Source organism: Carcharodon carcharias, chromosome 21 (assembly GCF_017639515.1).
Source record: "Carcharodon carcharias isolate sCarCar2 chromosome 21, sCarCar2.pri, whole genome shotgun sequence".
Classification (NCBI taxonomy): domain Eukaryota; kingdom Metazoa; phylum Chordata; class Chondrichthyes; order Lamniformes; family Lamnidae; genus Carcharodon; species Carcharodon carcharias.
The window spans coordinates 86174075-86194638 of record NC_054487.1 but is presented as its reverse complement, the minus strand read 5'-3'; the positions used below and the strand labels follow the sequence as shown (position 1 = coordinate 86194638).

At 41.9% G+C, this 20564-nt stretch overlaps 1 protein-coding gene across 1 annotated transcript in view; it reads left to right on the top strand.

Moving 5' to 3' along the window:
* nup37 (nucleoporin 37) overlaps positions 1-20564 on the top strand; it is a 38444-nt gene that overhangs the window by 1187 nt on the left and 16693 nt on the right. Inside the window, exons 2-4 of the mRNA XM_041216058.1 lie at positions 7296-7420; positions 12107-12179; positions 15370-15464. Coding sequence (XP_041071992.1) covers positions 7296-7420; positions 12107-12179; positions 15370-15464 — 293 coding nt within the window. The remainder of the gene's footprint in view (positions 1-7295; positions 7421-12106; positions 12180-15369; positions 15465-20564) is intronic.

Here is a 20564-nt window from a genome sequence, read left to right as displayed (position 1 = left end):
GATTCAGTGATGGTATTGAAGGTCAAGGAGCGATGGTTAGGTTTTATCTTGTTGGAGATGGGCATTGCCTGGCATTTTTGTGGCGTGAATGTTAATTGCCACTTGGTAGCCCAAGCCTGAATATTATCCAGGTCTTGCTGCATTTGGACATGGACTGCTTTAGTATCTGAGGAGTCACAAATGGTGCTGAACATCATGCAATCATCAGCGAACGTCCCCATTTCTGACCTTATGATGGAGGGAAGATGATTGATGAGGCAGCTGAAGATGGTTGGGCCGAGGACACTACCCTGAGGAACTCCTGCAGTGATGTCCTGGAGCTGAGATGACTGACCACCAACAACCACAACCATCTTCCTTAGTGCTAGGTATGACTCCAACCAGTGGAGAGGTTTCCCCCTGATTCCCATTGGTTCCAGTTTAGCTCGGGCTCCTTGATGCCACAATTGGTCAGATGCTGCCTTAATGTTAAGGTCAGCCACTCTCGCCCTGCCTCAGGAGTTGAGCTCTTTTGTCTACATTCTTCCAGCTTTCAGTAGCTAGCTGTTACTTTGGTATGGGTGAAGAAGCTGATTGGTAATTGGTAATAAATAGTTTTTAAAGTTACAGTGTGTCAGGACAGCTCGGTCAAGTGGAATGTACATCATGTGGCACGTGGGAAGTCATGGACGCACCATGTGTCCTAGAGAAACACATCTGCAGCAAGTGTCACTGGCTGCAGCAGATTGAGCTCCAGGTTTCGGAACTTGAATGGTAGCTAGAGTCACTGTTGTGCATCCACGATGCAGAGAACTACCTGCATGGGTGACCACCAGACAGTCTAAGAGAACCAGGCAGGTAATGCAGGAGTCCTCTGAGTTGATCTTGCACGCTAATTGTTTTGCGTTTTGGATACAGTGAGGGTGATGGCTCCTCAGAGGAGTACACCAGAGCCAAGTCCAGGGCACCATTCGAGGCTCAGCTGCACAGAAGGGGAGGAAGAAGAAGAGTGGGGGACCAATGTGACTCTATGATAGGGGATTCGATGGTTGGGATCAGACAGGCATTTCTGCGGCAGTAAACGTGACTCCAGGATGGTGTGTTGCCTCTCTAGTGCCAGGGTCAGAGATGTCACAGAATGGCTGAGGGGGATCAGCCAGAGGTCGTGATCCACATTGGCACCAGTCACGTAAGTAGGAAGGGGTTGAGGCCCTGAAAGCAGACTTTAGGGAGTTAAGAAGGAAATTAAAATGCAGGACATCAAGAGCAGAAGTCTCAGGATTACTTCCAGTGCCAAGTGCTAGTGAGCATAGGAATAGGAGGATTAAGCGATTGGCCATGTGGCTGGAGAATTGGTGTAGGAGGGAAAGCATTGGATTTCTGAGGCACATTGGGATAGGTTCTGGGGCAGGTAGGACCTGTACAAGCTGGACGGGTTACATCTTAATGGGACAGGGACTAATCCTCGCAGGGAGATTTGCTGGTGCTGTTGGGGAGGGTTTAAATTAGCTTGTCAGGGGGATGGAAACCCAAGGGGTGGCTTAAATTAGAAGGAAATAAAGCTGGTAACAGGAAGTAGGAAAGTAGCAAGCGAAATTAGAAGGCAGGCGAAGTAATGGCGAGCATTAACTAAGCTTAGATTGTGGGATAAGGTCAAAAAGACAAAGTAAACCTGTGCACACAGCATTCACAATGAGGTAGGTGATTTAAAGGCACAAATAGAAGTAAATGGGTATGATTTAATTTTTTTTATTCATTTATGGGATGTGAGCTTCACTGGCTGGGCCCAGCATTTATTGTCCATCCCTAGTTGCCCTTGAGAAGGTGGTGCTGAGCTGCCTTCTTGAACCGCTGCAGTCCATGTGGTGTAGGTACACCCACAGTGCTGTTAGGAAGGGAGTTCCAGGATTTTGACCCAGCGGCAGTGAAGGAACGGTGATATATTTCCACACCATTATGGAAATGTGGCTGCAGGGTAACCAAGACTGGGAACTGAATGTCCAGGGATATTCTACCTTTAGGAAGGACAGGCAAAAAGGAAAAGGAGGTGGTGTTGCGCTGATAATAAGGGATGGGATCAGAACATTAGTAAGGGAGGATCTCGGATCAGAAGAACAAAATGTGGAATCTGTTTGGGTGGAGCCAAGAAATAACAAGGGACAACAAACATTGATAGGAGTTGTTTATAGACCACCAAACAGTAGCGGTAGTGTGGGGTATGGTATTAATCAGGAGATTAGAGAAGCATGTAGCATGGGTAATACATTAACGTAATACAGTAATCATGGGTGACTTCAATCTGCATATAGACTGGGTAAACCTAATGAACACTAATGCTGTGGAGGATGGTTTCTGAAGTGTGTTAGGGATGGTTTTCTAGAGCAGTGTGTTGAGGAGCCGACTAGAGGACTGGCTATTTTAGATCTAATATTATGTAATGAAAAAGGGCTAATTAATAACCCTGTGGTAAAAGAACCTTTAGAGATGAGTGACCATAATATGATAGAATTTTATATGATGTTTGAAAATGAGGTAGTTCAGTCAAGCCAGGGTGTTAAATTTGAACAAAGGAAATTTTGAAGGTATGAGGGGCAAATTGGCTGAGGTGGATTGGGAAAATACATCAAAAGGTCTGACTGTATATAGGCAATGGATGGTCTTTAAAGAATTATTACAGCAATTATACATTCCTTCAAGGCACAAAAACCCAAAAAGATAAGTAAGTCAACCATGGCTAACAAAGGGAGTTAAGGATAGTATAGGGTTAAAAGAAAAGGCCTATAAAGCTGCCAGAAATAGTATTAAACCTGAGGATTGGGAAGATTTTAGAGTACAGCAAAGGAGGACCAAGAAACTGATAAAGGGAAAATAGAATATTAATGTAAACTAGCAAAAAAACATAAAAATGGACTGTATAAGCTTCTATAGGTATGTAAAAAGGAAACATTTGGCTAAGTCAAATGTGGGTCCACTATAGACAGTCAGGAGAAGTTTAAAATGGGGAACAGAGAAACAGGCAGAGAAGCTAAATGATTACTTTGTGTCTGTCTTCACTGAGGAAGATGCAGGAAATCTCCCAGATTTAGAGATCCACGGGACTAGGGAAGATGAGGAGTTGAAGGAAATTAGTATTCATAAGTTTGTATTGGAGAGATTGATGGGACTGAGGTTGTTAAGTCCCCGGGACCCGATATTCTGCATCACAGAGTGTTGAAAGATGTAGCTGTGGAGATAGTGGATGCATTGGTGATCATCTTCCAAAATTCTATGGATTCTGGAGTGATTCCTGCAGATTGGAAGGTAGCAAGTGTCACCCTACTATTTGCGAATGGAGGGAGAGAGAAAAGGGGGAACTGCAGACATGTTAGCCTGACATCAGTAGTAGGGAAAATGCTAGAATCTATTATAAAGGATGTGATAACTGGACACTTAGATAATAATGGTCTGATTGGGCAGAGTCAACATGGATTTATGAATGGGAAATCATGTTTGACAAACCTGTTGGAGTTTTTTGAGGACATTACTAATAGAATTGGTGAAGGGGAGTCAGTGGATGTAGTGTACTGGGATTTTCAGAAGGCTTTTGATAAAATCCCCCACAGGAATTTGATTAGCAAAATTAAAGCAAATGGGACAGGAGGTAATATACTGGCATGGATTAAGGATTGGCTAACAGGCAGAAAACAGAGAGCAGGAATAAAAGGGTCATTCTCGCTTTGGCAAGCTGTGATTAGTGGGGCACCACAGGGATCAATACGTGGGCCCCAGCTGTTCACAATATATATCAATGATTTGGATGTGGGCACCAAATGTAATATTTCTAAATTTGCGGATCACACAAAGCTAAGTAGGAATGTATGTTGTGAGGAAGATGCAAATTGGCTTCAAGAGGATTTGGACAGACATAGTGAGTGAGCAAGAACATCGCAGATAGAATATAATGTGGAAAAATGTGACGTTATCCACTTTGGTAGGAGGAACAGATGCGCAGAGTATTTCTTAAATGGTAAAGAATTAGAAAGTGTAGATGTACAAAGGGACCTGGGTATTCTTGTCCATAAGTCACTGAAAGCTAACATGTAGGTGCAGCAGGGAATTAGGAAGAATAATGGAATGTTAGCCTTTGTCGCAAGAGGATTTGGGTAGAGAACTGGAAAGTCTTGCTTCAATTGTATAGAAGCTTGGTTAGACCACACCTGGAGTACGGTGTGCAGTTTTGGTCCCCTTACCTCAGAAAGGATATTGTTGCCATAGAGGGAGTGCAGTGAAGGTTCACCAGACTTGTTCCCAGGATGGTGGGACTGTCCTGTGAAGAGAGGTTGGGGAAACTGGGCCTGAATTCTCCAGAGTTTCGAAGAATGAGAGATGATCTCATCAAAAGCTACAAAATACTTAAAGGGATAGACAGGCTAGATGCAGGTAAGATGTTTCCCCTGGTTAGAGAGTCTGGAACCAGGGAGCGCAATTTCAAAATAAGAGGGAAGCCACTTAGAACTGAGATGAGGAGAATTTTTTTTTACTCCAAGGGTTGTGAATCTTTGGAATTCTCTACCCCGGAGGGCTGTGGAAGCTCAATCGTTGAGTATGTTTAAAGCAGAGATTGACAGATTTCTAAATGCCAGTGACATAAAGGAATATGGGGATAGTGTGGGGGAAAAGGCATTGAAGAGGATGATCAGCCATGATCGTATTGAATGACGGAGCAGGCACGATGGGCTGAATGGTCTACTGCTCCTTTGTTCCTGAAAGTCAGGTAATGCAGCAGCCTTTCTTTGTATGCACAGCAAGATCCAATGAACAGCAATAGAGAAAATTGAAAAAATACAGAGCTTCATTTATGACCTCAGCATATCCCAAAGCACTTTTTTAAAACTATTTTTGAAGTGTTCCACTATTGTGAAATAGGAAAGGCAAGGGCCACTTTGCACACAGAACGATCCCACAACTCGCAATGAGAAAATGACTGGATAATTTGTCTTTTTTTAATTAAATGATGTTGCTTGAGGGATGAATACTGCTGACCACCAGGGAGGTCTCTGTGCACATTTCTTCAAATTAGTGTCTTGGGATCTTTCATGCCAAGAGGGCAGATGTGACCTCAATTTAACATCTTGACAGTACTGGGAGGGTCAGCCTGGATTTTGTGCTCAAGTATCTGGAATGGGACTTGGACTCATGACCTTCGCCTACTGAGAATGCTGACAGCTGAGCCAAGTAATGTCGTCTTGGGCAGTTAAAAGTTTGGCTTCAAGAGGATTTGGATAGACTTAGTGAGTGGGCAAGAACATGGCAGATGGAATATAATGTGGAAATGATCAAATAAGGCATCGTGAGGGCATATTTCAATTGCTGACCGTCTGATTTTTGGTCAACATGTGGTTGATACGATTTTCAGGCAGATCCATCGCCTCATCTGGTTTGGGCACAGTGTTGAAAAATGCAAATTGAGATCCTGCACTGATTATAGAACTCCAGGAACAATTTTCAGGTACAGGAAGTGTGGAAAGGGTGTAGTGCAAGCTCCGCTCATCTGCATCAGGCGGTAAGGGGCCACTGAAGGAAAGGTCCAGACTTTGTTAGGAAGGATTTTTGGAGGCAAGATAACTTTCTCTGGCTCATAAAAGTACCACAGGCTACAGCTGTCCTCGCCTTAACCTCCTGACACCCTCCAGGATCAGCTCTACCTCCAGAGTGTAGGTACTCCCACTAATGGTGAGCTATTGCCCGTTTCACCTATGAAAATAGCAGGCAGCTTTCGAGTGAGACCCCAGAACCTGAATAGAAACTAGGAGCAGGAGTAGGCCATTTGGCCCTTCGAGCTGCTCCACCATTCAATATGTTCATGACCTATCTCAACGCCATACTCCCGCTTTCTCTCCATGCCCCTTGATGCCCCTAATATCCACAAATTTATCAAGCTCTTTCTTGAATATACTCAGTGACTTGGCCTCCACAGCCTCTGTGGTAGAGAATTCCACAGGTTGACCACCCTCTGAGTGAAGACATTTTTCCTCATCTCAGTCCTAAATGGCCTGCCCCACATCCTGAGACTGTGGCCCCTGGTTCTAGACACCCCAGCCAGGGGAAACATCCTCCCTGCATCCAATCTGTCTGGTCCTGTTAGAATTTTATACATTTCAATCAGATCCCCTCTCATTCTTCTAAACTCTAGTGAATACAGGCCCAGCTGAACCAATCGCTCCTCATACAACAGTCCTGCCATCCCCAGTATCAGCCTAGTGAACCTTCGATGCACTCCCTCTATGGCAACTATGTCCTTTCTTAGGTAGGGAGACCAAAACTGCACACAATACTCCAGGTGTGGTCTCACCAAGGCCCTGTATAACTGCAGTAAGACATCCCTACTTCTGAACTCAATAACTCTTGCAATGAAGGCCAACATACCATTTGCCTTCCTAACTGCTTGCTGCACCTGCCTGTTTACTTTCATTGACTGGTGTACAAGGACACCCAGATCCCTTTGTACATCCACATTTCCCGATATATCACCATTTAAATAATACTCTGCCTCTCTGTTTTTCCCACTGAAGCATATAACGTCACATTTATCCACATTATGGATAATGGAATGCATCTACCATTCGTTTGCCCACACACACACTCAACTTGTCTAAATTGTCCTGAATTGTTTGAGCCTCCCAATACCAGCTTCTGGTGGGCAGCCCGATCACTCCCCTGATTTCAAGTCCAATCTGAGCAGAAGATGAACCCTCCCCACACCCATCTTTTTACATTATCTTTGTTCTCTTTTCACTGAAGGATTAATCAGTTTAAAATAAAATGAACTGATTAAGGCCTCCTCTTAAAACAGCAAACATGAGAAATTGATGTGCACCCTCTGTGCATACATCCAATAAAATTGCATTTCCATGTTTAGGGAGGGAGAGACATCCAGAAGGGAAAGAAAGAAGTAAGAAAGAATTGCCTTTCTGTGTTGCCTTTCACACCTTCAGGATGTCTCCTCACGCCAGTTAAATACTTTCTGAAGCGTAGCCACTGTTGTAGAATATGAGACAGTAAATTTGCTCTCAGCAGGATCTCTAAAACAACAATGAGAAAATGAGCAGGCAATTGGTTCGTCATGTTGGTTGAGGGACCTATTACCTCCACCTGACATGCAAGTGAGGTCTTGGCTTTAACATCTCACTTCCTCAGTCATCCTGGATTATGTGCAGGGGTCTGTGGAGTAGGACTCGAGCCCAATAACTTAGGACTCAGAAACCAGAGTGCTACGCGCTAGGATAGTATTGTTTCATGAATATTATGAATCTCCCTTCTGTTGTGATATCTTTTAGGAAGAAGATGCAGAACTTAAAGGTATGGAATACAAGACCCTCCAGACTTTTCACCAAGGTATTCGAGTGGATTCTATTGCTTGGAGCCCAGAAACTAAGATGGACACACTGACGCAACTGATCCGGTAAGAGAGAATTATTACTTTTTACTTCTTTCTAGGAATGTAGGTGCCACTGGCAAGGATGGTATTGATTGCCTTTAAGAAGGTGGTGGTGGCACATCAGTCTGCAGCCTGTCTGCTGATTCTTTCCAATGGGTTTGACACAACGGAGTGTCTCGCTAAGTCACTCCCGTGGGCGGTTAAAAGTCAGCCATGCTGGTGTTGATCTGGGGTCACACATTGCCCAGACCTGGTAAGGACAGCAGGTTTCGTTCCCTAAAGGTCCAGTTGTTTTTTTTTATGACACTCCAACATCTTCAAGATCACTCTTCCTAATAACAGCACTTTATTTTATTTTGCTGATTTTTTTGTGAACTGATTCAATTTCAGACTACCATGGTGGGATTTCAACTCATGTTCTCTGGATTATTATTCTTGATCTTTTGGATTAAAGCTCGGGACATAGGCACTGCATTCCTGTTCCCTTTGATTTTTATTGAAGACCGGGCCCTGCTTCTTTTAAAGATCACTGGATTACAGAATGGTTACAGCACAGGGAGGCTATCTGGCCTTTCCAGTCCGTGCCAGCTCTCTGCAAGAGCAACCCACCTGGTCCCACTGTCCTGCCCTTTCCCTCTAGCCCTACAATTTTTTTTCTTCAGGTAATTAATTATCCAGTTTCCCCTTTGAAAGCCTTGATTGAATCTGCCTCCACCACCCTCTCCAGCAATGTATTCCAGATCCTAACCACTCTCTACCTAAAGACATTGTTCCTTGTGTCACCTTTGCTTTTTTTTATCCAAAATTGGTGCCCTCTGGTTCCTGACCCTCCCTCCGATGGGAACAATTTCTCCCTGTCTACTTTGTCTCAACTCCTCGTGATTTTGAGCACTTCCATCAAATGGTGGTATTAGGAAATGTATTTGAGTTTCTGTTCAAGTTTGCAAGTTATGGTTGGTAGGTATTAAATCAGTAAAACTCTATTTAATATAGGAGAGTTATAACATTTATTGCGCAAGATATATATGTCCATTTCAAAAGCCTTAATTGTTGCTAAGCAAACACAGGCTGAGGTCAGTTAGAGCTAAATTATTTGAAACTTAGCAGACTGGAATGTGCTCGTCAGTTTCAGGCTGCAGGTGAGAGGCATCCCCCAGCATTTCAAGTTTTTTTTTGCATGGTTAACAAAACCTATTTAGAATTTGTATTTCTAATTAAGAGACAATTTCAGCTAAAGTGTTGGTTTAGAGTTGTGCATGTTAACCAGAGCTCAGTGGGTAGCACTCATGTTTCTGAGCCAGAAGGTCATGGATCCAAGTCCCATTCCAGAGACTTGAGCACAAAATCTAGGCTGACATCGCCAGTGCAGGACTGAGGGAGTCCTGAACTTCCGGAGGTGCTGTTTTTTTTGGATGAGATGTTAAACTGAGGCCCTGGTCTTCCTTCTCAGGTGGACATAAAGGATCAATGGCCATTAGTTAGAGTAGAGTGGGGGAGTTCCAATGCCCTAGCCAACATCTATTCTTCAATCAATATCACCAACACAGATTATTTGGTCATTATCACATTGCTATATACAAATTAGCTGCTACTTTTCCAACATTATAGGTGGTGGCATTCCCATGCGCATGTTGCCCTTGTCCTTTCTAGATGGTGGAAGTTGGGAGTTGGGATGTGCTGTCAAAGAAGCCTTGGCGAGTTGCTGCATTGCATCCAGTGAATAGTACAGACTCCATCAATGGTGAAAGCAGGGGTGGGGGCTGTGGATGTTTAAGTTTGTGCAGAAAATTCTGATCTTGAAGTCTTAAGGCAAATATGAATATAACCAAAACCACTGAACAGTTCAATTAGCTGTTGTAACATATCATGAACTCCCCATTCTGTGCCTCGAGCCTTGCCCTAACCTATCTGTCTCATGTGCTGAAGTCTCTGGATTAAACCCATGACCTTCTGATTCATACATGCAGGTGTTACCCATTGAGTCATGGCCTACAGTTGGGTATAGCTGTTGTTTATTTTTGAAGAGGTCACTTTTCTTTTCACAGATTGGTCAAATGTTCCAACACCTGTAATCCATGTGGACTGACTGTATTACACATATGTATGGCAACATGTACCCCTGTGTATGTGGGGTTTCTGGAAGTACTGCAGTATCTGGCAGTCTAGCCAGCACTGACTACCGATTAAAGCCTTACTGATTTTTCTTAATACAGTGGGTTGTTAAGATCTGAAGTATACTACCTGAAAGGGTGGTGGAAATTGATTCAACAGTAACTTTCGAAAGAAAGACCTGCCTTTATATAATACCCATAATACTAGAATCTATTATTAAGGAGATTATAACAGGGCACTTAGAAATCTTAATGCAATTAGACAGAGTAAACATGGTTTTGTGAAAGGGAAATCATGATTGACTAATTTTATTAAGAGTTCCTTGAGGAAGTAACAAGTTACATGGATAAAGGAGAACCTGTAGATGTGGTGCACTTGGATTTCCAAAATGCAATTAAGAAAGTACCACATCAAAGATTACTACACAAGATAAGAGTTCATGGTGTAGGGTGTAACATATTATCATGGATAGAGGATTGGTTAGCTAACAGGAAGCAGAGAATAGGGATAAATGGGTCATTTTTGGTTTGGTAAGCTGTGACAGTGGAGTGCCACAGAGATCAGTGCTGGGGTCTCAACTATTTACAATCTATATCAATGACTTGGATGAAGGGACCGAATGTATGGCATCCAAATTTGCTGATGACAGAAAGATAGGTAGGAAAGTAAATTGTGAGGAGGACATCAAGATTCTACGAAGGGATATGGATAAGTTAAGTCAGTGGGCAAAAAATTGGCAGATGGAATATAGTATGGGAAAATGTGAATTGTTGGCAGAAACAGTAGAAGACAGTACATTATTTAAATGGAAAAAGATGGCAAAACTGTGCAATACAGAGGGATCAGGGTGTCTGATACATGAATCTCAAAAAGTTTAGTATGGAGGTACAGCAAGAGATTAGGAATGTTATCATTTATTGCAGGGAAACGGAATATAAATCTAGGGAGTTTTGTGACAGTTGTATAGGGCATTGGGGAGACCTTTTCTGGAGTACTGTGTATAGTTTTGGTCTCCTTACTTGAGAAAAGATATAATTGCCCTCGTAGAAGTTCAGAGAAAGTTCATTCGACTGATTCCTCGGAAGGAGGGATTATCTTATGAGGAAAGGTTGGATAGGCTGGGCCTGAATCCATTGGAGTTTAGAAGAATGATAGATGATCTTACTGAAACATATAGGATCCTGAGGGGAATTGACAGGGTGGATGCTGAAAGGGTGTTTTCCCATTGGGGAAAGATTAGAACTAGGGCAAACCCTTTAAAAATAAGGGATCTGTTGTTTTAAGATGTGGAGAAATGTTTTCTCTGAGGGTCATAGGTCTGTGGACTTCTCTTCCCAGAAAGGAGTGGAGGCAGATCATTGAATGTTTTTTTAAGGCTAAGTTATTTAGATTTTTTTTTCTTTTCATTAATGTTTTATTTATTTTATCTCTTTTTTTAATCCTTTTTCCCCAACACCACCCCCCCCCCCCACCTCCTCTGCCCCTCCACAGAGCCGCCTGTCATGTTTTTCTCTGGGCTTTCACAGAGTCCCGACCCTTGTTCGACTATTAATACATTAAGCTATCTTACCTTTAAGCCACTATCAGCACCTCCTTTAGTCTTTAACACTCCCTTTGTCTTGTGTCCATGACATCTTTGTCAGTCTTTCCTGAGTTCCCACCAATCCCTGACCTCGTTTTTTGATCCACCTGCTCCTTGCAACCCCCCCCTTAAACAGTATTAAATCCATCACATCTCTACTTCACTTTAGCCCAGAAGAGTCATATGCACTCGAAACATTAACTCTGTTTCTCTCTCCACAGATGCTGCCAGACCTGCTGAGTTTTTCCAGCATTTTTTCTTTTTATTTCAGATTTCCAGCATCAGCAGTATTTTGCTTTTATCTTAGATTCTTGACTGACAAGGGGAGTCAAAAGTTCTGTGAGGCTGGGGGGAGGGTAGACAGGAAAGTGGAATTGAAGTCACAATTAGATCAGCCATGATCTTATCAAATTGTGGAGAAGCTTGAATGCCCAAATGGCCCACGCCTCCCAATTTATATGTTCGTACAAAGTCAGGACATCCCAGAGTGCTTTACAGCCACTAGGATGTCCTGAAGGACCGAGCCGAATGCTAAATGATACAGCTGCGAGTTTGGGTCTGCGGCAGCTGGTGAGGGAACAAACAAGAGTAACTGTACTTGAGATAGAAGCAAAAAACTGTGGATGCTGGAAATCCAAAACAGAAACAGAAATACCTGAAAAAACTCAGCAGGTCTGGCAGCATCGGCGGAGAAGAGCACAGTTGACGTTTCGAGTCCTCATGACCCTTCAACAGAACTAAGTAAAAATAGGAAAGGGGTGAAATATAAACTGAAATATAAGCTTATATTTCACCCCTTTCCTATTTTTACTTAGTTCTGTTGAAGGGTCATGAGGACTCGAAACGTCAACTCTTTTCTTCTCCGCCGATGCTGCCAGACCTGCTGAGTTTTTCCAGGTAATTCTGTTTCTGTTTTTGTTAACTGTACTTGACTTTGATATCATTTATTTTTCAATTCAATTAACAATAAATAGGTTTCCATTTACTTCTTTTAAATTGACTTTTAATTTTTGCAGGCTTTGTACAGCAGACGCTGACAGAAAGTTGAGACTGCTCACATCTGATCTCAAAGAAAACACCAGATGGCAGGTACATCTTCCACTTCTGCAACAGTGACTGTGCTTCCAAAAATAATTCATTGGCTCTGAACCACTTTGGGGATGTGCAGAGTCTTGAAAGGTGCTATAGAAATGCAAGTTTGGTCTTCCTGACTTGTTAATCTAATGAAAAGAATGAACAAAGTTGCATTCATATAACACCTTTCACATCCCAAAGTGCTTTACAACCAATGAAGCGTCGTCACTACTGTAATGTAGGAAACATGACAGGTAATTTGCACACAGCAAGATCCCACAAACAGTAATGTGATATTGATCTGGATTGAGGGATAAAACATTGACCTGACCAAATCGAGAGTTTGAGTTCAGCTTGCTTCGTGCCTTGAGTCTCTGTGACAATGGATAAATTTACACCACAATGGCAGGAAGGAAACAGTGTTTGAAATGTGATTTGAGCTAAAAGAAAGGCAGTCCTGAATTTGTGAACACAGTGACTATTAACCTCATTTTGAACTGTTTTGGGGAGGCAATGGCGTAGTGGTATTGTCACTGGAATAATAATCCAGAGACCCTGGGTAATGCTCTGGGGACCTGGCTTCGAATCCCACCACAGCAAATGGTGGAATTTGTATTCAATAAAAATCTGGATGACCATGAAACTATTGTCGATTGTTGTAAAAACCCATCTGGTTCACTAATGTGCTTTAGGGAAGGAAATCTGCTGTCCTTACCTGGTCTGGCCTACAGGTGACTCCAGACCCACAGCAACGTGGTTGACTCTTAAATGTCCTCTGAACAAAGGCAATTAGGGATGGGCAATAAATGTTGGCCTAGCTAGCAACGTCCACATCCCATGAATGAATATAAAAAAAACCCCACAAATCTCCCTCGATCAGAAGAAACGGGAGCAGGCTATTTGGATCATCGAGCCTGCTCCATTCCAGAAGATCATGGCTGATCTGATTAGGGCCTTAACTCCGCCTTCCTGTCTGCCCCCCATAACCTTGACTCTGCTATCAATCAACAATCAGTCTAACTCAGCCTTGAATATATTCAATGACTTTTCAATGGAAGAGAATTCCAAAGCTTAACTAACCTCCCAGAGAAGAAGTTTCTCCATCTTATCTTTAAACCATGTGCCCAATTGTAGTTTCACCACGAGGGGAAACGTTCCCTCAAAATCTTAAGTGTTTCAATAAGATCACCTCTCATTTTTATAAACTCTGCCGGCCCAAACTGCCTTTCCTCATGAGACAACCCTTTCAGCCCAGGAATCAGCATAGTGAACTTTCTCTGACCTGCTTCCAGTGCAAGTATATCCTTAAGTGAGGAGGCCAAAACTGTACACAGTACTCCATGTGTGCTCTCAAGTGTGGTCTCACCAATGCCCTGAACAGCTGTAACAAGACTTCCCTACTTTTATACTCAGTCCCCCCTTGCAATAAAGGCTAACATTCCACTATTCTTCCTAACTACTTACTGTACTTGCATGCTAACCTTTTGTGATTCATTGTCAAGGACACCCAGATCCCTCTGTACTGCAACATTCTACAGTCTCTCCATTTAAATGATATTCTACTTTTCCATTCTTCCTGCCAAAGTGGACAAGCTCATGTTTTCTCTCATTATACTCTATCTGCCAGTTTTTTGCCCACTTATATAACCTATCTATATCCCTTTGCAGAGCCTTTGCATCCTCCTCACAACTTGCTTTCTACCTCCTTTCGGACTGAGGCCCGGTCTGCCCTCTGAGGTGGATTATAAAAGATCCTAGGTTACACTGTTGAAGAAGAGCAGGGGAGTTCTCCCTGGTGTCCTGGTCGGTAGTTATCTTTCAACCAACATCACCAAGACAAATTACCTGGGCGTTATCACACTGCTGTTTTTGGGAGGTTGCTCTGCACAAATTGACTGCCATGTTCCTCCACATTGCAAAAGTGACTGCACTTCAGAAAGTACTTTGTTGACTGTAAAGTGTGCTGGGAAAACTTAAGGATGTGACGAGCGTTGTATCAATGCAAGTTCTTTCTTTCATTAAAAAAAAATAAAATTCCCCAGTGTCTCAACACCTGAGCTATACAGAATGGAAAAGTCCTGGGCATAAACCCCTGAGGCATGAAGGTAGCAGAACCCACTTGAGGTGAGGAGCAAGAGGGAGGGAGAGGTTCCGATCGGTCAAGATGCCCTTGAGTGAGAAGTTCTCCTTTCCATTAGCTCTCTGGATATTGGATGAGCACAGGTGTCAGTTCAGCTCTGCAGTGCCCCCTTTGTTGACACTCGGTCAGACCCACACTGGAATAAAGATTTCCTATGTCCGAGGAAACGTGTCTCTGCAAGAGATTCGTTCATTCAGGAGAGAAAAAAAACAGGAATACCATGAAAATAAAATATAAACGGAACCTGCTGGAAATTCTCCACTCAGCTTCTGGAAAGATAGTGACACTGTTGTGACGTTCTGTTTGTGTATCATCGAATCTGACAGCACAGGTATGGACCACTCGGCCCATTATGCTTGTACTGGCTCCCAACTGTCTACACCCATTTGGCTCTGTTCTTCCCCATAGCCTTTTGAGGGATTTTTCCAATTCCCTTTTGAAAGCTCCTATTGAATCTGCTTCCACTGCCCTTTCAGGCAGCGCCTGAGATCGCAACTCGCAGAGTTAAAAAGAATTTCTCTTCATCTCAAACTGCTCCTAGCTGTCTTGCCAATTATCTTAAATTTGTTTTCTCTGGTTACTGGCTTTCCTGCTAGTAGAAACAATGTTTCCTGTTTTACTCTATCATAGCCGTTAATAATTTTGAACGCCTCAATTAAATCTCTCCTTAACCTTCTCTACTCTGTGGAGAAAATCCCAGTTTCTCCAGTCTCCTAACATAACTCAATGTCTCTCATCCCAGGTACTATTTTAGCAAATCCCCTCTGCACCCTCTCCAAGGTTTTAATGTGAACATGACAAGAGTGCAAGTAACCAGTTCACAATTAAAACACTCAACTTGTTACTGCCTGTGTGTCACTCTGTAGCAGCAGTAAGTTAGTCATTTTGCACTGCTCTCACCATTCAGCTCATGTGTTGTGCTGAACTTAAGTGAACTGTCTGCATCAGTTAGTTCCAAGTACCGAAACATTAATGAAATGTGACATCAACCAGCTGAGTTTGAAATAAGGCCATTGTTCAAATTTAGATTTCCACTGAAGTGTCCTGGTTTATTATTCCATGTAGGTAATAGAAGGTCACACTGATTACATCAACGATCTAGTATTTGACCCCAACACTGGGAAGCAGATTGCAAGTGTTAGTGATGATCACACATGTCGGTAGGTACAGTGCTTGTTATCAACATATATTTTTAGCTTTAGGCTATAAAACTTATTGGCCTGCAAACAAACTCTTGTGTGGGAAGGGGGAAAAATGCTTTGTCTCTGTTACAGTTAATATAAGGGAAAAATTGGTCAACTCTGCCTTTGTCCATTAATTTTCTTTTTTTGCTGCTACTCGTTGCCAGGTTAAATAAACTGTTGCCAAGTCAAATTTTGATATTTTGATTTCTTGACGTACTGAACTGGCAGAGATGACATTGGATGGTGTTGTTGGAGGCACAAGAGGCACAGTTGCCTTTGCTTAGCAAAAAAAAAACATTAGCCTTGTGCATTATTGCCAGTTTGGAAGTTGCTGGTTACTGAGGGTTAAGTGCTCCTTTATTTCAGGCTGAAGTAGCTGTGATTGCTCAGTAGGTCGTATAGTGACAAAAAAAAATCATTATTAATCTGTTTTTCTGATGAGCCGTTAAACTGAGGCCCTGTCTGCCCCCTCCGGTGGACTTAAAACATCCAGGACACTTACTTCAAAGGAGAACAGGGAATTCTACCCCAGCTTCCTGGTTCCATTTATCCCTCAACCAACATCACTAATAGGTTATCTGATCATTAGCACATTTCTGTTTGCGAGAGCTTGCTATGCACGATTTGGCTGGCTCGTTTCCTACATTACAACAGTGACTGCACTTCAAAAATTACCTCGTTGACTGTAAAGCACTTTGAGATGCCCTCAGATTGTGAACGGCGCTATATTAATGTAGGTTCGTCTTTTTTTTTCTGCTTCCCCTGTTTCACTATGAGCTGTCCCTTTTTTTGTGATTCACTGGTAAATTCTCAAAGCATTGATAGGTGCTCCAGCATTTGAATACATATTTAATAGGTGTTTGTGTAACTTAAAACATGTTGCACTGTCTTTCAATGAGCTGATTCCTGTGGTGCTACAAACACACATTCTGGATTAAGAGATTCAAATCAAAGGATCCTATTTCAGTTCTTGTTTATCATACATTTTAAATCAGCAATGTAGGAACCTTTTTAGAAGTCTAAATATTCAATAATAATTTCGGCTGCAAGAATGTTAAAATTGTGAAATGGTCAAATTGCCTCAATGCAAGTATTAGCAGCCAAGTTTAAAGTCAGCTGCCAATCATGTTATCTAAACCATTCACTGGCCAATCATTTCAGCCCGTCTTTCTGTAATATAGATACGTATCCAAGCTGTGGTTTGGTTGGTAGCTCACTCGCCTTTGAGTCAAAAGTCTTGGGTTCAAGTCCCCTCCCAGGCCTTGAGCACAAAAATCTAGGTTGTGTTATGACACAGCAGATGGTAAATGCTGAGCTGTTCAAATCCCAGAGGGAAACGTGAAACAACTGTCAAAACTAATTTTCAGTTTGTAAGTTTCGAGATACGGGCTTTCAATTCAGTAATAATAAAACCAAATGTTAGGAGGTTTTATAAAACTAAATTAAACATTTATTAATAAAAGATTGTAAGCACATACATATGTCTACAAATTACTGCTACAATAATTTTTAAATTCCCTAGTTAATCTGATTCCCAGTTACACCTTTGTTATGGCAACAGCAAAACACACAGATTTTGAAAGACCCAGGCAAAATAAATGATACCCTGAACAGTGAGTTCTCTTAATTTTAGTCCATGAAGGCAGCAGTTTGAGGCATAGATGCTGAAGGCTTTTCACACTTGTTGAATCTTAGACTGCCTACTCTTACACACAGCCTACGCTCCTTTATACATATTTTGCCCTTTGAATGCAAAGACCCATTATGCCTTTGGACTTTATCTTTCTGATGATAAAAATCTCTCATCAATAGGTTTTACCAGTAATCTTTGGAAAAATAAACACACTCTTTCTAAAATAATAATAAAAACAGAAAACTGCGGATGCTGGAAATCCAAAACAAAAACAGAATTACCTGGAAAAACTCAGCAGGTCTGGCAGCATCGGCGGAGAAGAAAAGAGTTGACGTTTCCGAGTCCTCATGACCCTTCAACAGAACGCACATTCTTTCTAAACCTCACCTGGCTAGGTGACACATTTCACTCCCTCTTTTGAAAAAATCTAGTTTGGTTTATTTCAAAACACACACAGATGCGCACACAATTTTACAATAGATTCCAATAACATGAGAATTATATCTCCCTAACAGCTGACACCCCAGTGCCAGTACTGGGGAAGTGCTGTACTGTCGGAGGTGCTGTCTTTCAGATGAGATGTTGCACCGAGGCTCCACATTCCTGCTAGGCTGGATGCTGGATTTAAAAGATTCCATAGTACCATTTCGATGAAGAGAGGGGAAATTCTCCCTGGTAACCTGGCCTATATTTATATCTCAACAAACGTCACATTGTCACATCAGTATTTGTGGGAGTTTGCTGTGCACAAATTGGCTGTTGCATTTCCTACATTACAACAGTGACCACACTCGAAAAGTACTTCATTGGCTGTGGTGAAAGGCGCTGTATAAATGCAAGTCTTTTAACTGATGTGTGTGTGTGTGTTTAGTGATCATGCCTAAGTAGTTTGGTGAAGAGTACAGAAGCACGGTGGATGTGTTACTGGACTAATAATCCAAAGGCTCGGACTAATGGCTGTACTGGAGACCTGAGTTCAAATCCTACCAGGGCAGCTAGGGAATTTAAATTCAGTTAATTAATTAAATAAATCTGAAATGGAAAGCTAATATCATTATTGGTGACCATGAAACTGGAATGTTGTAAAAACCTATGTGGTTCACTAATGTCTTTTAGGGAAGGAAATCTACCATCCCACCTGGTCTGGCCTATATGTGACTCTGAACTTAATAGTTGGGGGCAAGGGATCATATGAGAGATGTGATAAATCAAGGGGAAACGATGAGTAATAGAGCAGGGTAGCAAATTGGGTAATGATAACCAGAGTATAACAGGGAGAATCAGAGCAAATGCACTGCTAGATAAGGCCAGAGATCGCAAAAATAGTAAAAAGACAGAGTTAAAGGTTCTGTCTCTGCATGCAGCATTCGTAACAAAATGTCTGAATTGTTCGCACAGAGAGAAATAAATATGTATGAACTTGTAGCCATTACAGAGACATGGCTGCTGGGTGACCAAGGCTGGGACCTGAATAATGATGTGTACTTGACACTTTGAAAAGATAGGAAACTAGGAAAAGGTTGGGGGGTGGTGGTGCTTGGCTCTATTAAATAAGGATGTCATTAGTACAATATTGAGAGATGACAATTAGCTTGAAAGAGCAAGATATCGAATCAGTTTGGGTAGAGATAAGAAATAAGAAAGGTCAGAGGTCACTTGTGGGAGTAGTTTATAGGCCCCCTAACAGTAGTTACACTGTAGGACAGAGTTTCCAGGAAGAAATAAATGAGGCATGTAAGGAAGGTACTGCAATAATCATGGGCAACTTTAACCTATATGTAGATTGGGTGAATCAAATAGACAAAGGAGAGTAGTGGTAATGTCACTGGACTATTAATCCAGAGGCATGAGCGAATTCTCTGGGGACATTGGTTCAAATCCCAAAAGGGCAGCTGGAGTAATTTGAATTCAATTGATAAATCTGGGCGATAAAGCTATTCTCAGTAATAGTGACCATAAAACCATCATCAATGGTTGTAAAAACCCATCTGATTCACTAACCTCCCTTAGGGAAGGAAATCTGGCCTTGCCTGGTCTGGCCTGCATGTGACTCCAGACACGCAGCAATGTGGTTGACTCTTAACTGCCCTCTGAAATGGCTGAGAAAGACTCTCAGTCAAGGGCAATTAGGGATGGGCAACAAATGCTGACTTTGTTAACGATGCCCACATTGCACGAAAGAATAAATTTTTTAAAAAGACTAGAAAATGAGTCCATAAAATTTATCTGGGACAATTTCTTAAAGCAGTACCTTCTAGAGTCAACCAGGGAGCCAGCTATTCTAGACCTGGTCACGTGCAATGAGACAGGATTAAACAATATGGTAAAAGGAGCCTCTAGGCAACAGCGATTGCAACATGTTAAAATTTCAATTTAGTTTGAAGAGGAAAAGTAAGGGTCTAAAACTACTGTTTTAAACCTAAATAAAGGTATGAAGGCAGAGCTGGCTAAGGTGAACTGGGAAACTAGGTTAAAAAGTAGGAAGTGTAGGGATGTAGTGGCAGACTTTTAAGGAGATATTTAATAAATCTCAGCCAAGTTTCATCCCAATGAGAAAGAAAGAGACTCTTTGAGAAGGATGCATCATCTGTGGCTAAATAAGGATGTTAATGATTGTACCACTCCAAATCTGCAAAGATTAATGGTAGGTCAGAAGATTGGACAGATTTTAAAAGCCAGCAAAGAATGACTAAAAAAATAGAGGGAGAACGTAGAGTATGAGGAAAAAAAACTAGCTAGTAGATGGTAAGAGAAGAGTTTCTACAAGTATTTTAGAGGAAAAGAGTAACTAAAGCTAGTGTCGGTCCCCTAGAGTGAGTCTAGGGAATTGATGATGGAAAGCAAGGAAATGGTGGGGGTGTTGAACAGATATTTTTTTTCTGTCTTCACTGTAGAAAACTTAGAAAACTTCTCAAAGGTACTTGAAAATCAAGAGGTGAAAGGGAGGGATGAACTTAAAATGATCACCATCACCAGAGAAAGCCAATTAGATGTAAAAGCTGACAAGTCCCCAGGACCTGATGGCCTGCACCCTTGGGTCTTAAGAGGAGTGGCTACAGAAATAGTAAAGGCATTAATTATAATCTCCCAAAGTTCCTTAGATTCTGGAAGGGTCCCAGTGGATTAGAAAATAGCTAATGTAATACCTTTATTCAAGAAAGGAGGGAGACAGAAAGCGGGAAACTATAAGTCTAACATCTGTAATAGGGAAATTGTTAGAATCCATTAATAAGGAGATTATAGCAGGATACTTAGAAAATCATAACGGGATCAGGCAGAGTCAACATGGTTTTGTGAAAGAAAAATCATGTTTAACTAATTTATCAGTCTTTTGAGGAAGTAACAAGAAAGGGGTATATGTAGATGTGGTGTACTTGGATTTCCAGAAGGCATTTGATAAGGTGCCACATCAAAGGTTACTACACAAGATAAGAGCACATGGT